At 41.0% G+C, this 26271-nt stretch overlaps 2 protein-coding genes across 18 annotated transcripts; one reads left to right on the top strand and one right to left on the bottom strand.

Annotated features, from left to right (window-relative positions):
• Positions 1 to 6: 6 nt before the first annotated feature.
• Positions 7 to 11516, bottom strand: RhoGDI (rho GDP-dissociation inhibitor). Of its 15 annotated transcripts, none has more exons than XM_086986633.1 (6): positions 11269 to 11516; positions 11002 to 11063; positions 2450 to 2665; positions 1120 to 1530; positions 679 to 883; positions 7 to 348 (listed from the first exon to the last, which is right to left on the bottom strand). In XM_086986633.1, the coding sequence occupies exons 4-6, from the start codon at positions 1330 to 1332 to the stop codon at positions 149 to 151; spliced, it is 618 nt and encodes a 205-aa protein (XP_086842759.1). In that variant the 5' UTR covers positions 1333 to 1530; positions 2450 to 2665; positions 11002 to 11063; positions 11269 to 11516; the 3' UTR covers positions 7 to 148. The 15 variants fall into 15 exon arrangements, with proteins under 15 accessions (XP_086842759.1, XP_086842760.1, XP_022658406.1 ...); XM_086986634.1 differs by having other exon boundaries at positions 11291 to 11516; XM_022802671.2 differs by having other exon boundaries at positions 11002 to 11516.
• Positions 11517 to 12452: 936 nt separating this feature from the next.
• On the top strand, positions 12453 to 23746 carry dare (NADPH:adrenodoxin oxidoreductase, mitochondrial). Of its 3 annotated transcripts, none has more exons than XM_022803972.2 (11): positions 12453 to 12845; positions 13503 to 13798; positions 14211 to 14426; positions 14752 to 14871; positions 15044 to 15142; positions 16465 to 16554; positions 17025 to 17121; positions 17470 to 17564; positions 17968 to 18235; positions 18440 to 18616; positions 21669 to 23746. In XM_022803972.2, exons 2-11 carry the CDS (start codon positions 13568 to 13570, stop codon positions 21725 to 21727), a joined length of 1452 nt encoding a protein of 483 aa, XP_022659707.1. In that variant the 5' UTR covers positions 12453 to 12845; positions 13503 to 13567; the 3' UTR covers positions 21728 to 23746. The 3 variants fall into 3 exon arrangements, with proteins under 3 accessions (XP_022659707.1, XP_022659704.1, XP_022659706.1); XM_022803969.2 differs by having other exon boundaries at positions 12459 to 12845; positions 21244 to 23746; XM_022803971.2 differs by lacking the exon at positions 12453 to 12845 and adding an exon at positions 12897 to 13080 and having other exon boundaries at positions 21244 to 23746.
• Positions 23747 to 26271: the final 2525 nt, after the last annotated feature.

Raw genomic sequence — 26271 nt, 5'->3', positions numbered from 1 at the left:
GCTGTTGTTATCTTCGTGTTTTTCTACATATATAGGCCTCTTTAGCGCGTATGCAAGTAGCAGGCGTGATTCTTGCTGACATATTTGTCAAGTGAACCAGTCAGACAAGTCACTTTCACTGTAAGACATTCAACGGGCATTTCTGAGCTTAGTCCTCCCAGTCCTTCTTTATGTCGAAACTCCATTCCCACTTGAGGTGCTCGTGCTGGTCATCATCGGTAAATAGCGACTTCGCGACGTAACTGCCTCGTGCTAACATCCCCGAAGGCATTTCTTCCTTGGGCGTCGTAAACGATTGGAGCTCGTGCTTTGGTGCGTAGCTCCCGACCATTTGAGACATTCTCTCCACTGAAATAACATGCGATGTCAGCAGTTCAAGAAAAGAGACTAAGTAAATTTAATTAAAGAGAAATTGTGTCATGTGTCATACGAGACAGTCTGGCTGACCATCTGTTTCCGCATTACCAGCAGCCTGGTATTCCTTTGTAATTAATTAAATGTGAAGACCGAATGGGAATATCCTCAAGGGTAGCTTCATTATCAACGAAAATCTAAAAGTTAAATTTATGTACACGTCATATCTATGACGGTCAATAATGTGAATAGCTATCTCCTCTCATTGAAGAGTTAGCAAGATCGTCAAAAATCTCGTCTTATGAGTAAGAGAGGAAGACGTACAAGGTGCCCCGAGCCGAGTGATCCTCTGAACGTATTTTAGTCCCGTGACGATTTCGCGTTGGACGAAAAACTCGATTCGGATCTGGTAGAGAATACCTTCCTTAACGGTGAATGTCCTTCTTTTGATTTCGGCAAGATCCTGCGTTAGGTCAAGCACAACGTCGGGTCGACCTTCGACAACCAAAGCCAGCTTCTTCACTATCACCTATATTGGATAATCAGTAAAATCATAACGAATTATGCAAATTGATAATACAAACGGACAACTTTTCAAAATTCGAACTATGACTCAGTTTGTCAAATGTTTGAAGATGTTTCTTAGGGATAGGCATGAAAATCTTCACTATTTTACCTCGTTGTAAACCCACTTGATCTGTACAGTACTTCCAAAGAAAAAGTGCGTTTAAAAACATCACCGATTATATAAATGACGACACTCACATTTTTGGGGTTGTCTGGTTCGACCACTATCTGCTCGCCCGACAAGGCCTGGCCTAGCAGAGCCTGCTTGTACTTGAGTAAGCTTTCATCCTCGGCATCGGCGCTCACAATGTCCTGAAGGGTTTTCTGTGCCGGGGGCTTATACGTCGACTCCTCATCGTGTTCCTGTTGCTCACCAATTACCGGAGTCTCTGTGTCACCACCGCTAGACATGTTTCACAGTAGTCGTAAAAGCTACTGCAACGGTACGAAATTGTTAGGGTTGCCGGATCACAGTTTGTCACGTTACTCTTTTACCACCTGGAACAACCGCGACGCGTCTCTCCTTCACGTGATCTGGTATCAGATCATTTCTCTTTTACATCTATTAGTTTGATATGCATATATCTGTGCACAGCTGCTGCCAGACACCTGTTCTTACAGAAACAAAGACGACAATTTGGAAAATCGGATCGTAAAATCGTTGACGTTTGGGGATAACATAGCAAAAAAGTACCCACGGTTGATTTGTGTATTTCATTATTCACAAATTGGATACGGTAGGTTAACGCTAATAAAATGGTTACTCGAGATTGATTTAATAATTGTAAGAAATTACCGGTTATTTTTAGAGAACGGGTGTCAATTTGTACCTATCTGTAGCGGCTATACAAACAAATACGTTCTCAGAGCTCGTTTCTCCAGGTACTTCTATTAACTCCTGGTCGTTAGCTAGCGCTCCCTTGATCTTCGGTGAGCAGTAGCTTTTCGGTGATAGTTCGCAGTTGACATAAAATATCCACACATCTGCTGTCTATTACGAATCATACTATACTATCACGCAATGCTCACTAAGAGAGGCCTCAAGTTATTAATAATTCTGCTACTCCGTCCCGAAATCGACGCTATTGCTTAAAGTTTCGTGAGCATCACTTTAGTTTTGCAAAAGTAGCCTTCGTCTCGTTAGGATCGCCTTTATTCCATTAGAGTCCCCTTTTCAGTCAGGACGTTCAGCACATTGTCGAAAAGAGAGAGGGATGCCCCGGGATCGGTCGCTGCTTGCCCAACAATAGTCCCAGCTAAATCACTGTACTTTGCGACTATAGCAAATAGCTCGGATGAAAGAAGGCTGAAACGTTGCGTGGGTTCACATCCTTCACCCCCCGAGTGGTACGATACAGTACACGACAGTGTTAAAAGACTCGAGGAAGGGCTCAAGAAATGAGCTTCTACCAACAACCGAAAGAGAATTGGTACTCTATTGTTCTATTGTCATTCTTAGTTGCTCCGTCCTTTAAATTAAAAGCTGCTACTAATGGCTGACGGTTCGAAGACAGTGAGTGGTTCTTACCGAACCGAGAACAGCCAATTCGGCTGCTTGCCTATATTTTTTATGCGGTTCAGCTCGCTCTTCTGGCTTTCGCTGTGCAAACTCGACGTTAGGTATGGGCCAGCGGACGGGCATAGGGTCGGCGATGCGCCGGCCGGTTCACTAGCTGTTGAGTCAACTGGGCAAAAAACGTAGCGGCGTCGAAAATATTTTTATAGAAGTGACCACTTCCTGGCCCTGAAAATCGAAAATCATTTAGGCGTTTAATACCACGAATAAGTCGGTATTGGGCTACTCTAGACTTTAAGCGTAAGCTGATCTTTAGATGTCAATCTATATTCGATGTTCGAAACTCAATGATATCCGTGCACTTGGCCAGCGGTGTGAAAAAACGAATCGAAGTACAAAACTAAGCCGAATGACAACATAATGAAAGTTACTATTAATAGTTATATAACGAAGGGTTGGAATCTGCTGGTAGCCGGAAAATCTCAGGTCTATCTTTGTTGCCCGCATCGATTCAAACAGCCGACACAACCGAGTACCTCACCGCGCATTACTCGATCGGCTAAATTAACGTGGCAGTACGTAGTGCCATGTTCATTATCACATACTCGGCTAGCCTGATGATTGACTACAAACCCTTTTATTCTCTGAAGAACTCTTAAAGCTGCCAAATACAAGGAAGGTAGAGGTTTTTGGCCGTAAATATTCGTCGGCAAGTCATCAATTTGCGTATCTTTCTTTACTTCTAAAAGGGGGGACGTCAGTTGGTAATAATGTCGGTCTAACAGCGGTAATAAGACAAACACAGTAAGCACAGGAAGCGAGACAGAGTGGTCTAATAGGATAAACCATCCGGCGAATAGTCGGTCGGTGTCCTACATTAATTGTATCACGATTCAGTTGATAGGATCTGGGTCCGATGCTGTTTAGATATAGTCAACAGTGAGTAAATCTGGTGAGGCACATCGCCCATAATTATTATAAAATTACGAAATACGAATCGAACCGACATACTGGCATGTATGGGCTCTGAATCTAGGAAATGCACAAGACTACTACATTAGGAAATCAGAAGCTAGGCAGCGGTTGGTTTTACGCATGCGCGTGCTGTTCCTTTGCATGCAGATTGCTGCCATCGATGGGCCAGAAAACTTACATCTAGATATTGTACAACAAGCCATATTAATTGCAGAAAATCGAGGGCATCTGCCAAATGACTTAAAGCAAAGTGAACATTGTTGAGTAAGAGGAGCAATTTCCGAACATCTGACGACTAAATTCTGCCGCAACTCTTATTTTCTTTATAACTAGTGTTATTAATTTTCAGAACTGAAGTGGCTGAAATTGAAATTTGCACGTACAGAAAAATTCAAGGCTTTTGATTAGAAACACTTTGCACGCAGATAGTGTGATTCTCAAATCCATAGAATGAATCCAGCACAAACTGATGATACAATTTGATGTCAAAAATTACATGGACATTACGGAGCCTTTTGGTTGAACACACAAAAATATTGCCGACGATTTAGCCCAACCAGCGTCCGATATTAACCAAAAGCTTTGATCGTTGCGATAAGCTTGCACTAACTAACAATGTAACATCTACAGATAAAATAATCAGAGTGCAGAGATGATAGCCTTATACCCACTTTTAGGTCTGTGGATGTATGAACTTCAAACAAGTAAATTAATTTGAGTTCACTTGACTGTACACACACAGTATTCTAATATAATACATTCGCATAAGTGTGCAACTATAACACAAACTAGTACACTGACACTGTATCGTAACATGAAAATTCTGTCATCTCATAAAAAACAGGTTTTCGAAAAACCACTGACTTAGTACGGAAATCACACAAACAATGCCTATTAGCCTAGTTCATCTCATTCTGCTTAGTTAGGTTAGTCATGCAATAATACGAATAATAATAATATTGTCATCATCACACAGGCTTTAGGAGCGTTGTAGACAGTATTCCTTTTTCCTTAGCAAAACTTTACCTACGTAGGCTTGCCGAGAAAATGCCTTGCATAGGCAACAGCAGCGCCATGATGACAAACTCAATTATAATGATGTCTCACGTCAGAGCGTTAAGCGATCGTAATATATTTATATAGGTTTTTGTTAGTAAGAAACCACAAGGAGCAAAAGCTGTTTCTGCAGGTTGCCGGTCACATGGACGTTGATGTTATATAAATGTGTTATATGAGTCGAAGCAGCGTTCTGTTGGCAAAACTGGGGACATAGAGCTTAACTTGGAGGCTAGCTAGCAATAACACTTCAAACTGCCTCTCAGAACTCCACCAGGTTAAATAAGAAACCACAGATCTCTGTATAGAATTTCTATTTCGATTATGATGTACCATAATATCACGATTGTCACACTACGGCAACCAATATGCCCAACCGGATTAGTGGAATTGTGGCGTTATATTTGTCTGACTGAGCATTCACACCTCCGGATTAATGCTTTAGGTAAAGTTGACGGCGTTGGCGATATTGATGACTACGTCACAACTGCCGTTGTCGGTATAAAAAAAATAACAGGCACAAAACAGGACATGCTACATCTCATCTTGTCATTTTGTTGTTCTTGTTGCGTTTGTCGGTGTTCGGTGGCCTATAATCCATAATGGTCTGCTTTATCACAGCCACAATCATCAGTAACAGCGGCGCCGTCTACGCCTCCCGCCATCCTGTAGTGATCTTACTCAGAACAGATCTTACTCCTATTGTAACTAAACTCTCCAGATAAATATTGCTTACAGTGATCATGCATGCTCCACCGTTGATGGCGGCCATTTTTCGTCAGAAACCTTTAACTGGCAATTCGTACGCTTCTATCGAAGCGCCACAACCAGGACACGCGCACTTGGCCGCCCTGCGGTGTAACGCGACCGAGTTATAAACTTTTACAGGGAACGTGGTTTTGCGGTAGCAATGAAAGTGAGTGTGGGTTCTGTCTGTGGTTGCGGCTACGGCAGCGGCAGGAATGACGCATCGAAAGCAGTACCAATTCGACCCATCAATTATTTCTATTACGAGTATGGCTACTACTATAGCTCCAGTGGATATGAGCCCAACAGGCTAGTGTGTGCTCGCTCGAAAACGACTAAACGACGGTCCTCACAATACAAAATCGACAGAATTAGGGTCATATTACCACACATCTACATACGCCAAATTGCAGCTGCAACGCCGCAAAAACTAGAGTAGCAGTCGTAGAATTTGGCGTCGTCCGCCCGCAAGCCACCCCATGGACGTCAACGTCGAACGTCGCTCTATAGACCCGACAAAGCTGCTGATGCAATGGATCATACTAAGACGCTAAGCTATTTCAAAAACGTCCGCAGGTTTTCGTGAACACGATCGTTTGTGGCATATTGGTGCAACTATGAAAGCAGGACATGTGGCCACTCTACCTTAGGCGCCTGCAAGCTGCTGCTGTTTATCAACTTGCGCTAGGCTTGCACTAGCTGATCTTTGCAACACTGCAGCGAACTGCTACGCTTTCTAACGTATGAACTACAAGTAGTGTTTTTCTAGTTGTTATGAGTTTCTGCTGAGACTGCCTAGTCATTAGCGCTATTTTCAACTCCGTTCCCTATGAACGAGCAGCCGTTTATTGAGTACTTCTCGTTCTAAAGAGGCTGGAGTTGTAAAATGTGAGTGCTTAACACGTTTGTCGTTGGTTGGATATTAGGGCTCTAAAAACAACGGGTCGTGACCTTAAAAACTGCATTTCTATAAAGAAAGCTTTCCCAATAGAACGAGAAACTCCCACAGCAAATTTACAGAAACAGTCGAAAACAATGATAAGCGAGGGCTACAGAAAAACGTAAAAAAGCAAAAATTGCATGCTTACGATATGTAAATATTTCGATTTTATCCTACTGTAGATCACCCTGTTATGTCTTTGTGAGTTTCTTCAAGTACGGAGTAACCTAAGTAAGAGTAGATGGCGTTATAGAACGGGTTACATGCATCTCAAAAAAAAACAAAGTGGAAACCAGCTTACAGGTGAGGGGTGAAACGCAGGAACTTGGAACCCTACGAAAGAGCGATTGATACGAAGAAAAGTTGTCGTGAAGGGTTATATATAGTATCGGGTCTATGTTTGGCCACGAAAGCCTTAAGTGGCTTTTCAGTTATGCGTACCACCTAATCGTTTCTGCCTCAGAAAAATAGCGCCCGCTGTTCAATGGATATAATAATGAAAAGGCAACTAAGTGTAAAAGTTTGTCTTCTTCAAAAACTCGTACCTCTTAGTTTACCGTCAAAAAGCTATCGTTGAAACTTGTGTCCATTAAGACGTGATGGAGTGCCTCAGACATCACAACCCATATTTCTAACCTATGCATACTTGCAATAGATAGCCGATGTTTCGACGGAGCTCACCTTCGTTGTACTCGCTGTAATCGTCATGGCCCAGAAGCCCGCTAATTCCTAGTAATCTTCTGCAATTCCTACCCACCTAACTTGCCGGCTCCGGCCGCGAATCAATTATGCACATGTGTGTTGGGTGGTCGAGTGTATACTATATCCTTTGCCTATGTTATGTTGTTCTTGGGTAGTAATAACACCAGTTAAAAAGGGAAACACCATGGACACGAGGCTAGCTGCCCCATTTCAGCAGCAAGAAACACTGTAAACCTTATTCTGGTGGAGCCTCTTTTGCTGGTCTCATCGGCTGACCCTTGATTTAGCTCCTTCTCACTCCTCTTCTAATTCCGATTGCCACTTCCGCCATCCGATCTATTCGATGCATAGTGAAATCTTCGCAGGGCGAAAAAGGGATCTCTGAGGAACATGTAGCAGTGTTAGATCATCATCCTGCCAAATATCTACAGAGAATAGCAAAAGTAAATGGAAAATAAGAGAGGGAAAAACATCGTCTACTTTGATACTTAGAGTCTAACGAAAGCAAACATCCTGTGATTCGCCACCTACTGAGCCAGAAGCGACGTGGTTAGCTGCGCGCGCAATGACACCACCTGTGGAGCCGGCTTTAGGAACGCACAGATATACAGGAGCAAAGCCACTGTTATTAAGCCAGGCTTTGCTCCTTTCTCTCATTTTTTTATCCTTCCCCCTCACTCACTGTTCCGAGACGTCACAAGCTCTGCGGAACCCATGATTCAAATACTTCGTCGTCTGTCCCACTTCAGTGGTGTTCCTTCATGCTTCATCGATTTACTAGGAGCTTTTACTTATTCTCTTCAACTATCTTTCGAGACAAACAGCGGATATGCGAAGAAACTCCAGCGAAGAGAAGCGTCTTCGATCGCTTGAAAAAAACATGCCTTCAAATCTCCCAAGCTCCCGAACGCATTGGTCCACATCTTGTAAATACGTGAATGTATTTCGCTATTTACTAGCAACACATCTGCGTATACGGCACTACCCGGTAGTAGGGTAAAGAGTTATATGGTTGTCTTCGCTACCTACAACTCGACGGTTCTTTCTATCTTGCTATGGTACACGCTTACATATATCGAATTTTACAGTTTTCTGTTTCAACCTCACACCCATCCTATCTAGTACACGCTATCCCCTGTTCGTCCTCTAAATTTTTTTTCCCTATATCCTGCTTCCACCAAGCTTTTTTAGCGCCTCGCGTCGGATTAGATTTTAGCCCATCTGGACATACCACACACTAACACCGAGCTGCTGTCATCGTCACCTCCGCCTATTTGGCCACTATTAACGTCATTAAATCAAGTCCCGTGGCTATGTCCATGCCCACAAACGCGCCAATAGATCACATGTCGCCCGCAAACGTCTTCCCCTTGCACCAGCTAAATTTAGAAACCATTAGAATTCCAGGAACGCGTTTCGTGACTCTCAACCCTACAGACGACCGCGGGAGCAACTGCGGCAGCGATGGCGGCGGTGCTGCTACCACCAAGAGCTATGGGATAATAACGGAGGAATGATAGGAACAGCTACAGTTGTATTAATGCTCGTTGTGTTTGGCTATATCCCTGCCGATAGAAGTGAGCTTCTTCCGCCAGCCCATCCAGAGCGAACCTACCAGAACGCAATGGCCAGCGTTTGTTGTTCAGCATTTATTTGCTTGGTTACGCGATAGTCGATTATTATCTTAAGAGATTACTAGCTTGCTAAGGCGCTGTTACGGATTCGGCCGAGCCAGTACACTTTTTTCAACGTCAGTTGACGGCTTGCGACCACAAATGACTACTTGACTGGCTTGCGCTAACGGGCAATGTAAGCGGCCGCCATCACATAAGAGTTGAAACTGCCGATGATGGTAATAGTTGTATTGACGACGACTGGGCAGTAGTAGTACCGCAGCTCGTGACCTTCCTGATGGTGGTTGTTCAGGATTTTTGCCTAACGTCTCCTTTTCTCGTTCACACCTCGTCAACACCTATGAGTTCTAGAAAATAATATATGTCAATGTATATATACATTGGAAGTAGAGGAGAGCCGACGATGCCGCAAAAGGTGGGCAAAACGGCATCAATTACTGCGACTTCCTTCAGGACTTAGGGTGTAATGACTCAGAGTTGTCTCGTAGTAGCACAAACTTGAAGTAGCAGCGAGAAATGCTAGTACTGTTATCAGAGACGTAAAGATTTCATTCGCAAACGGACAAGCAGGCTGATGGACAGCCAAACGGCTTCACTGTTGACTTGTTCCTCAGTCCGTTCGGACGCTTGTTGGCCCATTGATTGGCTAGTTCATGTTACTTGTTAAGCAGCAGCAGGAGCAGCTAGCTGATAATGGGACGAAGCGAGAATCAAACGTTGCTGGGAGCTATGTCGAGCTGGAGGTCCGCGAGCCGCATAGGAAAGCACAGAATGTCACCAGTCGCTACTGCTATTATAGACGACGCTGCCGGAAAGCAAGAGGAGGAAACTACGACGGCTTGGCATATAGCTGCAACAACTAGACTTACCAGCATGTCTGCAAGACAACAGAACATGTAACAATCACCTGCTCTTGTACACGAAAATACAGAAAGGAATGATATATGTAATAACTGAACGAACGCTTCCCATATTAGGGCTTCCCGAATTTCAATGTTGTTTTTCAAAATTATGCGAAATCACCAATTCTACCCAATCCTCGTATGATGCCCTTATACTAAGGCTTTTTACTGTTAGATTCGCTCTTGTAGCTTCTACATTCTATGTTGTCCTTGACAGGGACATGTAGCCGAACTTAATGCCTGACCAGATCTGAAGTAAGACTAACAATTTCCATTTCGTACATATGGAGCTATGATGTGCATCACGACACATTTATTATAGGAAAGAGCCTGGGCGATGCAAATACACCATATCCTCAGAAATTAAGTCATGCCTGCGGATCAGAAGGTAAGGATAGGCGAGGATTGAGAAAACTATGGATAAAGTTTTCAGGCATCATCATGTTTATGGCATATCGAGTATATAAAAATATTGTCATAGGTGTAATAATATCTATATCAAACGAATATGCGAGACCTCATTTGGCCATATCATGGTAATGAAAGCCGGCTGTGGCACCTAGCTCTTTATTCCAACTTTGGTTGTCCAAAGGGGCATTATTGCTATCTACTTCCCTCGTATCTAACCTGGCTACGTACGCTAAGTCACCAAAAAAGTCAATGCAACTGTTGAAGTAATACTTCATAGCAATGGCGTTTAATTCTTTTATATCTAAGTCATAACAGCAGCCACCAATCAACTACGATTATTCTTTATTTTGTTATTATAATTATCATTATTATAACTAGTAACTCAAAATGGACTCTCAAGGCCGCAAAAACCCACTAGTACAACCAATAACGTACTCCTTACTATTTATGCACACATGCATGTATATGCAGGTGCACTAGAACATTGCAAAAACATATCCAAACATATATACGTAGTATTGTTTTACACAATTTTTCAAGACGCGTACATGATGAAAAACACACGGTTTTGCCGCAGTCTTAGAAACACCTCTTTGATCTCCGTTTTTCTGTTGTCTATTCCCCTGAACTAATGTAGTCCTACACGCAGAAACAACAGGCAGCCCGAGCGAGCCTCGAGTCTATGCTACTGCTGCTGTTTAATCGCATTTGTAGTGCGCCCCTGCCATTTAGCTACTCTGCGAACAAACCGAACCACAAATACAATTGAATATCAGATGGCAACGCGTAATCGGGGAATAGAAACGAAATTGGCGTAAGAGTAGCGTGCATTTCCCAGTCATCGAGTTCACATTGAAAATAGTACATTCCCAACGGAAAGACAAAGCAAACCTATTGGCTACGTAATTCTGCCTACTGGAAATGTATCGAAACAAAAACTCCACCAGTGAATGGAACTTCCGCCCTCACTGTTAGCTCGACTAATCGTTTACTGAAAACACATTTGATACGCGTATCCATCTCTACATATATATATATATATGTAGAGATGGATATATATATATATATGAATCTCTTCGATACGAGAGGAAAGATGCAGTCCCTTCTCTTTGATCTGCTCAGACTTACGTGTTCGGCCCAGATCGTCTGATCAGCAGAAACGACACCAGCTATACTCTCATAAAACAGAGCACCTACCGATAGCAAGCAGTTGCTGGGCGGCGAGCGCCAACGTTGCACCAGTACGTCGCCGAACGGTCCTGAATAATAATAATAACAACGACGACAACAACAACAACGGTAGTAATAATAATAGCGTTATCTATAGTTGGTTTTTTGCATCACTTCAACACAAATGCACGTACACGCACGCACGCTCCACAACGATGGTACGGAAGAAAGACTAGCTGCAGATGCTGAACTATTATTATTGGTTCTTACGATAAAACAGCCTACAGTTATTACTTGTCGCGATGATGCTACTAGCCTGTGCCGACACTGCTCGAGCGCACTCCGTCCCGCTTATGCTGGCTGTTGCCGTGACGGTCACACACTGCCGATATGTCTGCACGACGTTCAGCAATATAACACCAGCAGCAGCACCACCACGCAGAGGACCCAATGTGCAGATCTAACAGTACAATGGCTGTTCAAACAACAACTGAGTCGTCCGTTGGTCGCGGGAGCTGCAGTACCCCTTACTTGAAATTCAAAGATGGCAGTGTTTACATCGCATGGCGCCAAATTTCAAAACGAACCTGGGGGCAAACAGCGATTAAATAAGAATCGATGACGCTGATCGTTTGTTGTTTTGCCAGACCAGCAGTGCTGTTGCTGATAAGACATGCGCGGCAGCTAACGCCGGGTGAGGGTAATGCTTCTGAGAGGACTGATGGCGATTATAGTTGAAGGACTAGTGAAGAAAGGTGCATGATTTTGCCGTGCCGTTTATATCTGTTCTAATACGACGGGCTATGTATGTCTGATTTCTTGTAATGTTAGGGCTGTCATTCCACCACAGAAACCAATTGTACAGATCAAAAATATGCGTATACAACATGCGTACTGAATAAAGGTGAAATACAGAAACGTGTGGTTGATTCAAATGAACGAAAATGGTATGAAATACAGATATTAGATGGAAAAACCCAATGTATTTTATTAAGACTAATAAAACATTTAATTTAGCAGTTGTTACTTGGTAATTAAAAATGCTACGCAAAACAATGAATTTCTACCTGGTATACGTAGTGCACGCCAGTACATTGAAGTGCATTATTCGACCGTGCGTTCTTGAGCAGTGGCTTGTTGTCTTCACCGGTCTCCGTTCGCGCGGGAAGTGCCATTGAGAAGTCGCAAATATCTCAAGTTGTACGCCCAATACTGCAGTTGAACATTACTTCTGATGACTGATTCTTTCCAGCACGAAATTAATTGTATTTATTCTCAATTTTAAATCCAAATCCCCGCGTTTCCTTGAGTTTAATAGACAAAAGTCTTACTACTGCAGCACCATTGATACCGTTGAGCCATCACGAGCTGGCACAGGCAGGTGCTGCGCGCGGCAAATTTGAAATCGTCTTATCTTTACAACATTTCCCTCTCGTTGTGCCAGTGCTCATTTTTTAATAAGTTTAGAATTATCAGAGAAAAGCTCCGTCGGAGCGGGACAAGTTTCACATTTTAGATAGCTGTAAGAATTTGAATAATAAATAAGAGTAAGTTTGTTAGTATCGTTGTTGAGGCTGCTGTTATTACGGGCGCGTTCGAATCGCAATAGACGTAGGTTGTCCGTAACTAGCCTGCGCTAGTCGTCACCCTTCAGGAGATAACACGACCTAGATGCCTGTTAGATAGACGATAGTTAGCCTTTCCTAGGCCAAGTCTTAGTTTTCTAACGCACGTTTTACACGGTGACATGGAATGCGGTGTCACTGCAATCAAGGAACTTTAACAGGGGCACCTACTCGCGTTGCCCCTTTGACGACGAAGAAAGTATCTTTCACATTCGAATCTTTCGCGAATTTTCAACCAGCGGCAAGGTAAATCAAGCAGATCAGTCGGGTGATTGTAGTGCAGTTGCATTCTACAATGGTACTACACATAAGTACTGAAGAGGCAATTATTTGATGTACGGCGGCGGGAACTTAAACTTGTTATCAGCTGTACCCAGCCAAAACATATGGCTATAAGTGGCAAATACAATAATTTGCTTTTGGTAACACCTGCCTTGCCCTTCGGTAAAAACAGTCTGGAGACGTATCAAGGAGCCATTTGGTAAAAAGTGTTAAAAGACTTCCAATTTGCACTATTTCTTTGTTTTGTTAATATTGATGACAAATGTTGTTGTTGTAGGAACTTGTAGCTACAAGAGAGAAGCCGTATAATAACATATCATTAGTTCTACTAACGTATCACACGTGCTATTATCAAATGGTGTCTTGCTAGAAAGGTGTTTTTCTTTTTATCAGAAAGTTTAAACTTTTCCGCGCGGACATTGTTGAAGTCGGCAGTGATCGTCTGGGCACGTTGTGAACTAATCGTTAATATATCACTAATGTAAATTTGAGTTATTAAAAATCGGCGATACTGAAGCGATTAGTGGTTGGATCTCTTGTCAATCAAGCCCTACCGAATATATTCATAAAGAAAAACAACCCAAGTGGATAAAGTTAACTATTTCTCGACTGATATTTCAGTTTGTTAAGTGTAGGCGCAGCGTGGACCACCAGACCAGGTCAATAATTGTTTACAGCGTGGAACCATGTTATTCCGAAGGAGTTTTGTAGTCCGAAGTGTCGGTGGTACCTTCGGGGGTTATCATAAGGGCCCTTCCCTCGTGGTGATGCCATCTCAAGCCGCAATTGCATTGTCCATATCTTCGAGCAATCATCAACAAAGTCTAGCTAAGTCCATCACAACGCAAGCAAACATTAAAGTTTGCGTCATTGGAGCAGGTGCAGCAGGTTTTTACACGGCTCAACATATTCTAAAGGTTAGTTTGATCCGAAAAATGTCGGTATTCAGGTGCTCTCCCAATGTTATGTACCACAATTTTTGTACATGCAGCTTACTTGCCTCTAGTTGTATGCAGCAATGCTCTTTGGAATATCAATGAATGATTTTCGGTGTGTCACAAAGATCACGAAAAACTGTATAAAAAGAAAAAAAATGTGGCTGACAACCTACGTTTTTACGGATTTGATTAGTTAAAAACCGAGTTGAAATTATATGTTAGAGAACGATCCTGTTTGCGGTCACCTGCAGCGGGAAATGATTTTGCTTTACGAGTGACAATCAAATTATAGGCAGCATTGATAATAGCTTTGTTGATCCCTGTCGGTAATAACGTACCGAGACAAGGCGCGCTAACAACGCTCAACTACTTGTTACTTCATCTTGTTCAGTCTCCTAATACAGTGGTGGACATCTACGAAAGTCTTCCTGTTCCGTTCGGCCTGGTTCGATATGGAGTAGCGCCCGATCACCCTGAGGTTAAGAACTGTATCAACACGTTCACGCAAGTGGCTAAAAACCCCCGATGTAACTATTTCGGCAACGTAAAACTGGGCGCCGACGTTGGTTTGCGAGAATTTCGGGAAGCGTACCACGCCGTAGTTTTGGTAAGCTTGGTTAGGTAGGTTTTTGCTCAATACAAAATAGCACATTTTTGTCACCCATACATATGTCGTCATCAGTGGTTTTCATAAATTTATCAAATGTAATAATCACTAATTGGTCACTAGGTCATCTTTTTTTTATTAATAGGGTTAGTCGTGGCAGGGTTTAATGCCTATTTACAATTTAGTGTTGGTAATGACTTATGTTATAAACATGCGTCGTTAACACAATACGGTCAGTATTTCTAGTTTGTGCCGTAACAGGTCATAACATCTGCGGACGACGCAAAAATGGTCATTAAGCTAAATGCCTCTTAATATATTCCAGACGTACGGCGCCGACAACGAACGCCAACTAAATGTACCTGGTGAAAAGTTAAAAAATGTTATATCGGCAAGGCAACTGGTTAACTGGTATAACGGACATCCTTCTAGAATAACGAGCACAGTAAGAATTACATATAATTGTAATAGTACAGTCACAGTCGTTACGCATAACTATCTGAATTCAAGGTCACCTTATCTAACTATTCGATTCGGCTTAATTTAACTTTAACAACTTAACCAGTCGATGCCAATGAACAAAAATTGTGATTGCTTTTAACCTATAATATTTTTAGGATATAAGTCTCGAAACGGAACACTGTGTTGTCATCGGACATGGAAATGTCGCTTTAGACATTGCTCGAATCCTGCTTTCACCCCTCGACAAAATTAAGGTGCGTATTTCGACTTTCTAATCAAGTAATGTCAAAACAAGGATGTCTTTTAGAACTCTTTGACAGCTGAAGGCTTGCCAACAGTACGATGAAGCCTGTCAATAGGGGAGCACACGAACTCCTGCTCCCTTTGGTTAGTATGTATATTATGGCCAAGATAAATTAAGCTCAAAACAACTGAAATTCTTATATATTCTTTCTGAGCAAAAATCTGTAAATAAAGTTTTATGAAAGCCATTTCTAGTACAAAAATATGTCAATGTCTTTTGCTGCCATTTCCTTTTTTATAGCAAGTTATTTATCATAAAATGTTTACATTGATTTATAGTACGAGATTTTCATTATGTGTTTTCAGCAGAGTGGATTGAATAAGCAATGCATGGTCTCTAAACTTCTCTCACCGTGAGTGAGTTGCTAGCTGACGCGGTTTTACCGTAACGGAGGAGATCCAATAGATATTTTTCAATATACAATTTATCTTGCATCGATCGCATTTATCGCAGTCTGCTTAGATATCTAATTTTTGAGGAGTGTGCTCGACATTCAGATTAACAGAAGCGACAAGTAGATTATAGCGTACGGTTTTATAACAGCAGATCGTGCTAGTCGTAACTTTTTTGGCCTATCAGCTTAACTTTTTGTGCGCTATATTTATGCGTAAAATAAAAGTACTAATAACGAGAGCGTGAAAGTGAAAAAGTGTTTAGCCTATAGTGGCCAATTTTTTTATTTAAACAAACTTGAAGTTTTACTTGAGGTTATTGTATTTTGCTGTAATCCAGGGCGATGAATATCTAACGTTGTATAAGGGACGAAGTGTAGAACTACTTGGAACATTTTGCAGGATCTAGAAGAAAGTTGGAACCCTGAAGAAAATATGGGCGTTACGGGGTTGTGATTTTATTAGTGCTTCAAGAGTTGTACTAATATAAGGAAACTCTTGACCATTTTTTTCTTACCATATGCAGATATTACTTTACCATTGGGTAATATAAGCTTCCGCAGTGGCATGCACAAATAATCGAGCAATTAGCCTATTAAAATTAAAGAGAGTCCTATAGACCACGAGAAAAAAAAAAACGTGCAATATTAACACAGGCTTTAAAATCATCCCGTATGCCTTAGCGTCGAAATGAAATAAACAGCTGTTAGATTTTTGTATTTTGACTATTTTGAAACTAAAAAAGTTCAAAAGGTAATTTTTTCCTTTATATGTTCTCGATAAGAAATTTGATCATTTCTAAATTTACTTATGAATTTCACTGTATACGAATAGTATGAGCTTGCATGTTGCGTTATGGAATCCGGTGGATCTTTTGTAGGCAACGGATATCACGGAAGAGGCATTGGAAGCACTGAGCCACAGTCGAGTTAAACGGGTCACTCTAATCGGACGTCGCGGTCCCATGCAGGTAAAATAGTCACGACCATTGCATAATTTTTCCAAACATAACTTTATGAATTTATATTGAGTTGTGTGTTGCTGGAAAGGTGTCGAAAATAAGAAGGCTATTGTTGTTCGATTGAAGTATATTGGTTAAAACTTATTTTCACCTTGACAAGTTATGTGCAGCTTGCATTGAGAAAGAGTATGTCTATGTAAAAAAAAAGTCTGTTTTTTTAGACGAATCTTTAATTTTAATAATTTAAATTGTTTTGGATCTCAATATTGAAACACAAAGGACTCTATGAGCGTGATCTAAATTATTAAGCAGGGTTTGAGAAAGAAACAGGCCCTCTTAAAAGGTTCAAGCACATTTCAATGGAGAGGACTACTTCATGTATGTCCAATGATGTTCAGGTTTATGTTGAAATCAATTGATTTATGTAAGTTGTCGAAAGATGTCGAAATAACTTTTTTCTGTTTTCTTTATATGCCTAGGTGGCCTTCACAATCAAGGAATTCCGCGAGTTGATCAAGCTACCGCAAACGTTACCATATCTACACAGAGAGGACTTTAAAGGCATTGATACGTCGAGTACGTTTTTCCGATAGATTTCAAATGTAAAGCCTTCGAGTGTGTATGTACAAAGCTTTAGTGAGCACAGGAAAATCAGGTAGGGAAAAGCTATAGGATCAAACATCGATCTAGACCGTGAGAGGATGAAGCAGCTGAATTGGAATGAAAGTTCAACTAAAGAGATTTTCTCTATACTTTATTGAATAACTGCCGTTATCGCAGTCGTTCGCATAATTCATTTTATCGCATTTTAGATTTGGCATTTAGAGTTTCTAAACGGAGTCTACCTTGATGCATTTTATTTAAGATTAAGATTGATAAGGTTAACTAACGTAAGTTATATTATACTCTACTGACAATTCACAGAACTAGAAAGGCCCCGAAAACGACTGACTGAATTGATGTTAAAAACACTCAATGAACAGCGTACGAGTAGTCTCGATGGGTGCCCCAAGACAAAGGTGCGACGCTAAACTTTGTTCAACTTGTTAGGAATTCTCAGTAAGATTTAGACAGTGCCTTTCATATGCATACTTTTTATCATTGCTATTTTTACTGCAGGCTTAGGTTTTGTTGCTTGTGCGACATAAAGGGGTAACTCCATAACTACGAAGGGATCTACAAGAAATTGGCAGTTAGATATAGCGATAGATCGATAGATGAACGCGTCCGCATCAGCCCTTTAATTGTGGCAAGCTAATGCCATTAAACTAAACAAAGAAATTTCCATTAAACAAATCCGGAATCGAATTAGCATCCACTTTTTGCACCATTAAAGCCCGTATTAAGCGCTTTTATTAATACGAAGACATAATATTACACGGTACTTATTCGGCGGATAATTAATATTATTAAAAAAATTAGGTCTGCGAGTTGAAATTTTTCCGTTCGCCGTTGGAGTTCATAGAAGATCTTCGAGCAGAAGGTTGCGTCGGCTCAATCTTGTTATCCATAAATAAACTAGAAGACGGTGGTCGTATAGCTGTTCCGACCGGCATGGAAGAGATACTACCTACAGGACTCGTCCTCAAGAGTGTCGGCTACTCTAGTAGTTGTCCAGATGACGCAATCCCATTCGACGGACGAAAGGGTATTATCGCGAACGAAGCTGGAAGAGTCACTGGACTACCAGGTGCGTCAATAGGCGTTTACCACAAGCTTACATTTACAGAAAGTGATATGTATTTGGAAAATAATAACCTTCTTTATTCATACAGCCTGTGTAGAGTAAGTCGTTGGTGTCGTCTCCTTCGACCAGAGGTTTTTCATTCGAACTGAACTTTATTTCATCGAATTATGCGCGTGTGCATTACAATCTTCAATTGTACGTTCTTAGGCGTCTATTGCAGCGGTTGGGTGAAAACGGGTCCTATTGGAGTCATCGTATCAACAATGAACAGCAGCTTCGAGACAGGCTCAAATCTGCTTAGCGACATCAATAAAGGAGCGATCGACGGTACTGTCTCGAAACCCGGGAGAAATTTCATTGTTAACGATATCCTCAAAAAAAAAGGTGTGTATGGTCGATGTGTTTGCGGCATTTCGTGTTAGTGACAGCTACCAATTCGATGTTATGTATGGTGTCTTTCGCACATAAACGTAACAAAATTACGTTTCCCATCAAATGTGACCTTCAACTGTTTGTCGCACGTACATAAATTATAAAAACATAGAGTATTTCGCCTCGGCTTTCGTCACCTGATGGAGCATCTATAGATGAGCAAACGTCGATAACGTCATACATAGTTTAGAGGCAGTCGAGTGTGCTTGTCCCTTAATTTTTTCAAAGTGAAACACACATGGTTTGTTTAAATATACAATATATATCAAAAGCTACAAATATACAACATAAAATATGATTGTGTATGAACTAGCTGAGTGTTAATGTTTGCAAGGTTGTTAACTAGTGTAATTATGCTACGCTATCCAGAACAAAAAGCGTTATAAAATGTGTGGATATAACTTGATTGGAATAGTGGCACTTTTACGTTTGGCAAGTAATACGATGAGAGGCCTGCACTGCGAGTCGTATCATTTTATAGCGATTATTTCTGCTTACTTGTTTCGGGATGGTGTAAATTTTAGGTGAGATTAATAGGGATTCAGGATTTAGTTCATTTGAGTCTGTATAAATGTATCGTATGCTTCCATAAGGTTGAAGGGCTTTTGCACACCTTTGGTCAACGTTCGAGGGTCGCTTTAATAAGCATATTAGACGGTGGCCAGTTGTTGCATACAGGCTTAGCAGTAGCTTCAAAGATGCCAGCTTTCTTCCGTCTAAAATAGGTAGATTTCGAATGCTTAGTCTTTTCCAAAGAAAAGGAATCTCGTACATGGCAGTCGGTACAAGTTTCAAACTAAATAATTTACATGCTGTTTCGATGAATATTTTTTTTGTGGATTTTTGATTGCAACAACAGCAACCATTGCCTTTTTGACTTTCAGCAAAACATCTCCCTGTTGCCGTTGATACCAAACCGAGGCACGTAAACGAATTCATGATTTTGAGGGTCGTTCCATTCAAAAAAAGCGAACCTTTGCCAGCAAGCTTTTCTGAGCTTTATTACCTTAGTTAATTAATTAATTAGGTGACTGTCGCAGGTAGGGTCCGCTTGTGCAGTACATAATGGGGTCGTCGACATACAATATTTTAGCTGCCTTATCAATATGGTGGTCCTCGAGCTCAAGGAGAAAGCTACCTTGAACTTTCGCATCGAATATGACTTTTGATTGGAACGACTTGGTTCCGCGTCTATTTTATTTACTACAATTTACGGCTGTTATTGATCTACCAGCACGAAATCTATGCTGTTCGTTTGGCAAAGCCGGTAGTCCAGGAATAGAGTTAACCGCTCTATGAGGATACTTCGCAGAAGTTTAGAGACACATCTTTCTTTGGCAATTCTTTTCTAAGGCCTCGAGTCCGTGGATTCTTTTTTCCTTTTAGAAATAACGATCATGGATCCTAACCTCAGTTATGCACTCGTTGAACACGTAAGTCTAATTAAAGGCTAGGGCAGTTGGATTTTTATATGTTCCTTGGACATTCGCTTTCCTAACGTTGTCATGGAAGAATTTGGAAGATATCGTTTACCGGCTCCGGATACCTCGTGTTAGTACTGTCATCTATTTGGTGTTCCTTGATAATCAAGGCGAGGTGTGGCAATTCGACCAAGATCGAATTTCTCAAGCTTAAAATGTTTCGGAAGTAGGTTTCTAGGATCTTTGGGGAGACTAGACAGCTTGGCCTGGCAGGTCGAATCTATCGGAATCATACATAAATTGCTCATGAAGAATTTTCAATAATTTCATTTCACTCTATTCTTTGGGTTTGGCTTTTACCCACTCGAGACAGATTTTTTTAAATCCTTAGTCCTGCTAGTCATTGTCTTAGGGCCAAATACGTCTAACTGAGATTCTTGGCCGGTAATGGTGTGCGCTTTACGTTTGACCATTCACTACGGTCTAACTGTTAGTTGTCTGATGGCCGCACAGCTTATTAACGCTGATGTATGAAACAAGTCAAACGATTTTACGTACGGATTTTCTGCCTGCGAGAAGACAGCATCTGCAGTTCCTTCTACGTAACTGCTATTTAGCATACGAGATTAAATCTATTAATCATTTGTAAGATAGCCACTTTTGATATTTGAGTGTCACTCTTATTTCGACAGCTGTCCCTTATTGAGTGGAGCGGATGATTTAGGCCGATATACAAAACCTGCTCCCTGCTGGTATTTGTGGCAAATAATCTGAGGTCAAGGTTATTATATATCCTACAAAGGTACCATGGTTTGTTACGGTCATTGACTGACCAAAGCCGAAAGCCTCTTAAAATGCAGTTGTCTGTCTTTGTTTCGGTAGAGAAAAGTCAAGGGTTATGTAGACAATCGCATTATCCGTGTTAAGAACTGAGTTAACGCGTGTTTTTCAAGTATAGTAACTTACCGGCCCTAGTCGCCACAAGGCCGTGACCCAATGCAGATCCCAATTAAACCGCGCCGACTCTTACAGCTTTAGCAATAATTTGAATATATAAAATATTCGAGATGATTATTGATGAAATATCATTGGAAATATTTGTCGTGTTATATAGGTTCCTTAAGAACTATGCAGAATGTAATTTCTGTGGTCTCCTAGGTGTTCGACACGTGACGTTCGATCAATGGGAAAGGATCGCTGCTTACGAGGCTGAGATGGGTGCGAAAAAAAACAAGCTTGCTGATAAGGTGCTATCCGTGCAGAAAATGTTAGAGATTGCGTGGTCTTAGCATTGACTTCCCGCTCTGCAGATTGTGTAGACTTCGAGTAGTATATATACGTCGCGTATACCTGTTTGGAAGGGCCTAAGACGGCGCCGAACATGGCCTTGGCTTCTTGTATATACACACAGCGTTCGTCAACCCGTACGCCTGTGCTACGTGATAAAATAGAACTTTCTAGAAAAAGTTTATTAAATATATAGCAACATTTTGCCACGTGACACGATTGCAATTATATACAAATGATTCATTTATATGAGAAAAACGTTGTTAATAAATGTAAATTTCCACTTCTGTTTGTAGAAACTGCAACATCCGCCGCACTAAAGTGGTCCCCTTACTTGTACTGGATTGAAATATGATTTAACTGAGAACAACGAGAACCAGCAGGGTTAGTAGGGGTGCAGTACGCAGCACAAGTTGATAGATTGTACGAAAATCCGCGAAAATGAGCGTAGGTGACGCAAAATCTGACAGCAAATCGTGCTTAATTTCTGCTTAATCAGAACGTAAGAAGTGGAGGTAGACTTTGTGGATTTATAAAAACAGGACAAATAAGTTCGGCTGGTGTTGCCTAGATTCGAAGATGCGTTTCGAATCTAAAGCAGAGTGTTTACTTATTTGTAGTGCGTCTGGCGACTTTATCAATTTCTTCAAACAGGAGGACAATATTATCCTCTAAGGGCGCTATACGTAACCGCCATGATTAGATCAGAAGTATCGCGCACATCGGAATTACCGCGTGTAATGAGCACATCGTATAAACTGGTCAGTGCCTATTAATTCAACTTAAGGTATCCACGGATTATATGGATAACATGTTGTCGCGTAATGAGTTACGTTCGATTTTGGTGGCCACCTTTTGTACGTGATTGTCTAATCACGAGCTGATTAATCAATTTGATGTTGACGCATTCCCACATACCGTTGAGTATATATTGTTGGAAAACAAGTTGAAATTTGGAGAATCCCAATATAGAAGTCTATTTCATTTGTAATTATAAGTTGTAGGTGATAGTTAGCACAAAATATAGAATCACATGGACTGTCAACTGATCTTTCATACGGTACTGGTTTAGACTAGAAATTTGGTAAGGAAAGCCTACCCGTCCGTAAGTGTTACGATACGAGCATTTATATCTATGGAAGAGTCCCAAGTGCGTCAAGAGCATCGGCTGTGTCACCGTGTAGTCTTATTGATCGGAGTATTTACATTAGAAAATTGGAACAGGTTTAGGAGCGCCAACTTTGGCTTACAGGGATAGTTTCAACGAAACTGTTTTTTTTCTTTTCACGGTATCTGCCCACAATGTAAATAGAAACGACAACTCAAATGAACAGTGAATTATGAAACGTCATTACACTTTTTACGTGTTCCCCATTACTTATATATTCAACGATAAATCAACGATTAATAGGTATATTCGACCCAAGACATACATGATACTGGTCCAGAAAATAGATCAAGCTACTGCATTCATACCTAATGTACCCAATTTACAAAGGTAAGTGGTGGGGTTGGCAGAGTTCTAGTGAGGCAGCGACGCAGTAACGTTTAACGCAGTAGAGCCGCTTTTAGGAACCGAAATTTTAGACTGGTTACGTTTCTCATTTTAAGTAGGCGTCAAGTATTTGTATAAAAATATTGCAGTGTGTTGCTTCTGTTTGTTATGGATTAAACTGGAGATTGCAAAATGTGTAGTTCAGCCGAGTGAGTACTTGAGCTTGCTTCGTATGGTAAGCGTCGATGATGTACAGGGCGAGGCGTAACCGAACTGCAATAATGTCAGTTTTCCGGGTACATCCTAAGCCAAACATCACACCTTTTTAGGCACCGAACAAACCCCATAAGTCCATTCCAGCCCTGTTTCTACCTCACGATGTGTTCTTAAGTTTAGTACGCAAATCTATCGTCAGGAGGCCATCCCATGACGGTTCAGTGATCAGCCAGTTTAACGCCGCAATACCATGACGAACGAATACACAGCGTGTGGCTGACTTCAATTTATTGTTATAATGTCGTTGGCGGGAGCCGAACCAGTGACGCCTTTCGAACGATGGCTCGCTATTTATGAAGGCTTCGTGCGAATAAGTGATGCGTCGAAGTTGAGATGTATGGTCTAGATCAGTGTTAGCAGCCTACGCATTGACTAATAGATACTTAGTAATATTGTACGACGTCACTTGTCGTTAAACTAATGCCGGTCAAGAATGGACAAGGTTGCGGACGCTTATGGTGTCACTGGGTATTTATTGATCAAGGCTGTGAAGTTGAGGAAGCCAGGAGTCGTCGGTTCATCCTTGCCAACATATACACTGTGCAATAGGTATAGTTTAATGAAGAAATATATTAATGATCGATATTTACCAACCATCAAGAAGTACTTCGTTCTTTTTTCATTCATTCATAAGAATATAATATACTTAAGTAGGGTGCTTATTCAATTGGTATATACATTAAGGTTCCTAATCAAGAGTTAGTTTTCTGCCTTCACGTAAAATAGGCTATGTATTTTGAGGTAACTATTTTCTAAATTTGTAGGTGTTTTTATGTAGACTTTAGCGCATTCAAATGAAGTTGCGCCAATTCAATGCGCTTATTCTAAACACTGAGCTGCTATCAGGTAGCCAATTGAAACGGTAATATTTTAGGATTTTTTTAATGTATTCTTATATATTCTAATTCTGATTTTTATTATATTTTTGCTCAAATAATAAGATTAATTCGATTTTTTCGAACTTAATGTTTTGTCTTAACTTAATGTAGTTCTTTATCGTTTCGAGTTCAGTTGTGAATTGCGCCAAATTAAGTACGCTATCTAGCTAGTACCAGTTTTCTATCGTCGACAATTTAACATGTTCACTCTTCCCGTGTACTTTAGATCGATCGTTTGAAAACATTCGAACACGTGCTGATGAATCTTTGACCTTCGATGTCCGTGAACAGCTTGGAATCGTCGCCGCACACATAAACGTCTTAATTTCTGGTGCTCTTTTTCTATGTATTGACTCGTATGCATTGCTTTTCCCCTAACAAGCTCATCCATTTAATACCGCAAATTCCAGATTACTTCAAGGGATGCCTGAGGAGTCCACTGAATGAAACGATGATGTTCACCTTTGATAATTTTGAAATTTAACGAAGTACCTGCTTGACTTCGTAGCATCACTCATGTAATAGGAACGTAAACGTAAACTTAACCTCAGATCCGTCTAAGGCAGGTCATTTGCTGATTGCGCGATATATTCTCATCGGTAGTTCTCTATGCTTCCAAAAAATCCCGTATTTTTAGATAAAATTTAAAGAAACGCAATGTTTGTTACGATGTGGTCGTATTTCGATTATCACGGAGTCGACCGAGTGTCGATTCTAAATAACTATTTAATTATTTTGTCTTTGATTTGTCTTACATTATGCTTCTGATGTGACCGAAACGGTTTCGAAGTACAGGTCTAACTTAAACCTTAACAGCAAACGTTTCACAAACCGCTCAAAAACTATCACTTCGTATTCAGTATGTTCCAGTCTTTAGACAGGACCTACTACACGTCAGCCGTGCTTAGGTCCGCATCAGGTCGGCACTCCAGGTTTTCGGTATGTTTATTAACTTACAGAAAACTGTACATGTATATCTGACGAAAATTGCACACACAAAACAGGGTTGTTCCGGAGGTCGAAATTTCATAGCATACAGAAAACGGCTAAACCGACTGTCCTGCAGTGCTTGTACATGATTTAATTAAACATTGATGTTAGGCCTACATGCTTTCAAGTTTTCAGGCCATTAAACATTACACAACAGCAAATCATGTAATCACCACTGTAGGCCTGCAAAGGTACCTGCTACATTTGTTCGAGGAAAATTAAATATGCAAAAGCTGTCAGTTTCCTACGGTTGTCTACTCACAACTAGCGTTTTCCTTAAAAATCTTTCGAGGGATTGTGCTCGATTAGTCTTTTACTCGAGTTCGAGTGTCTAAGCTAAGGGTGCTAGCACGGAAAACAATCAAACCAAAATATCGTAGCTAGATCGAGTCCACATGAACTATATTGCTTTTATATACGGACGATTTTTCTTCCGGTAGTCTGTCTATGTATCCCCGAGAGGACTTAACCACGATACCTTCGATACGGTCGGTATAATTGCTTTAAGATTCTGCTATATTGACGAGTTTTGGGGACATGGTTCGCACAAACGAGCTGAAAACTGCCCGTGAAACGAACAATTCCGGCCTTGGGCGGTAACTCATTCGAAAGATTACCAATTTTTGTCAACAACACTTTCTTTAAAAACTACGTTGACGACCACTCTTGACTGCTTGCCGTCATCTACAGAAAGAAGAAACAAGAAAAAGATGTCTTTAAAAAAGCTTCATGGCATAAAAAACGATTCCCTATGACAGCTGCACTATGGAAAATACCCACTATGAGGCCAAGGTATCATTGGCAAAATTCACTGAGTATGCCTCCCGCATATTTTCACTCCTTTCCAAGACTGCGGTCGGCCGATTTTTAAGGTACATGCTTCGCGAATATGTTTCCACAGAACTGACATGAATTAACATGGTCTGCCCATTGAAAATCGTAGCCGACTTTCTTTTTTTATCTATCAGGAATCAAGTGATAGGACCGACGTCATTGCTATATTCGGACACACAGCCGATGTACAGTGACCAGATGTGTATCGGTCTTGGATTTACGGTAGGCGAAGACATTATTTTTCGGAAACTTTTTCATTATGAATACTGTTTTTCTTTGAAGGATGCTTGAAGGACTTCCGCCGTTGCTACGATTGTATTCACACCACCCTCACCCCTAATATATATGACACAATATATCATATATATATATTGTGAACACCGAAATGACTATTTAGGGGTCATCGATGTATGTATATATATATAT

The sequence above is a fragment of the Varroa destructor genome, unplaced genomic scaffold, assembly GCF_002443255.2.
Source record: "Varroa destructor unplaced genomic scaffold, Vdes_3.0 BEIS01000004.1, whole genome shotgun sequence".
Taxonomy (NCBI): domain Eukaryota; kingdom Metazoa; phylum Arthropoda; class Arachnida; order Mesostigmata; family Varroidae; genus Varroa; species Varroa destructor.
This window is presented reverse-complemented; position numbering and strand designations above follow the sequence as displayed.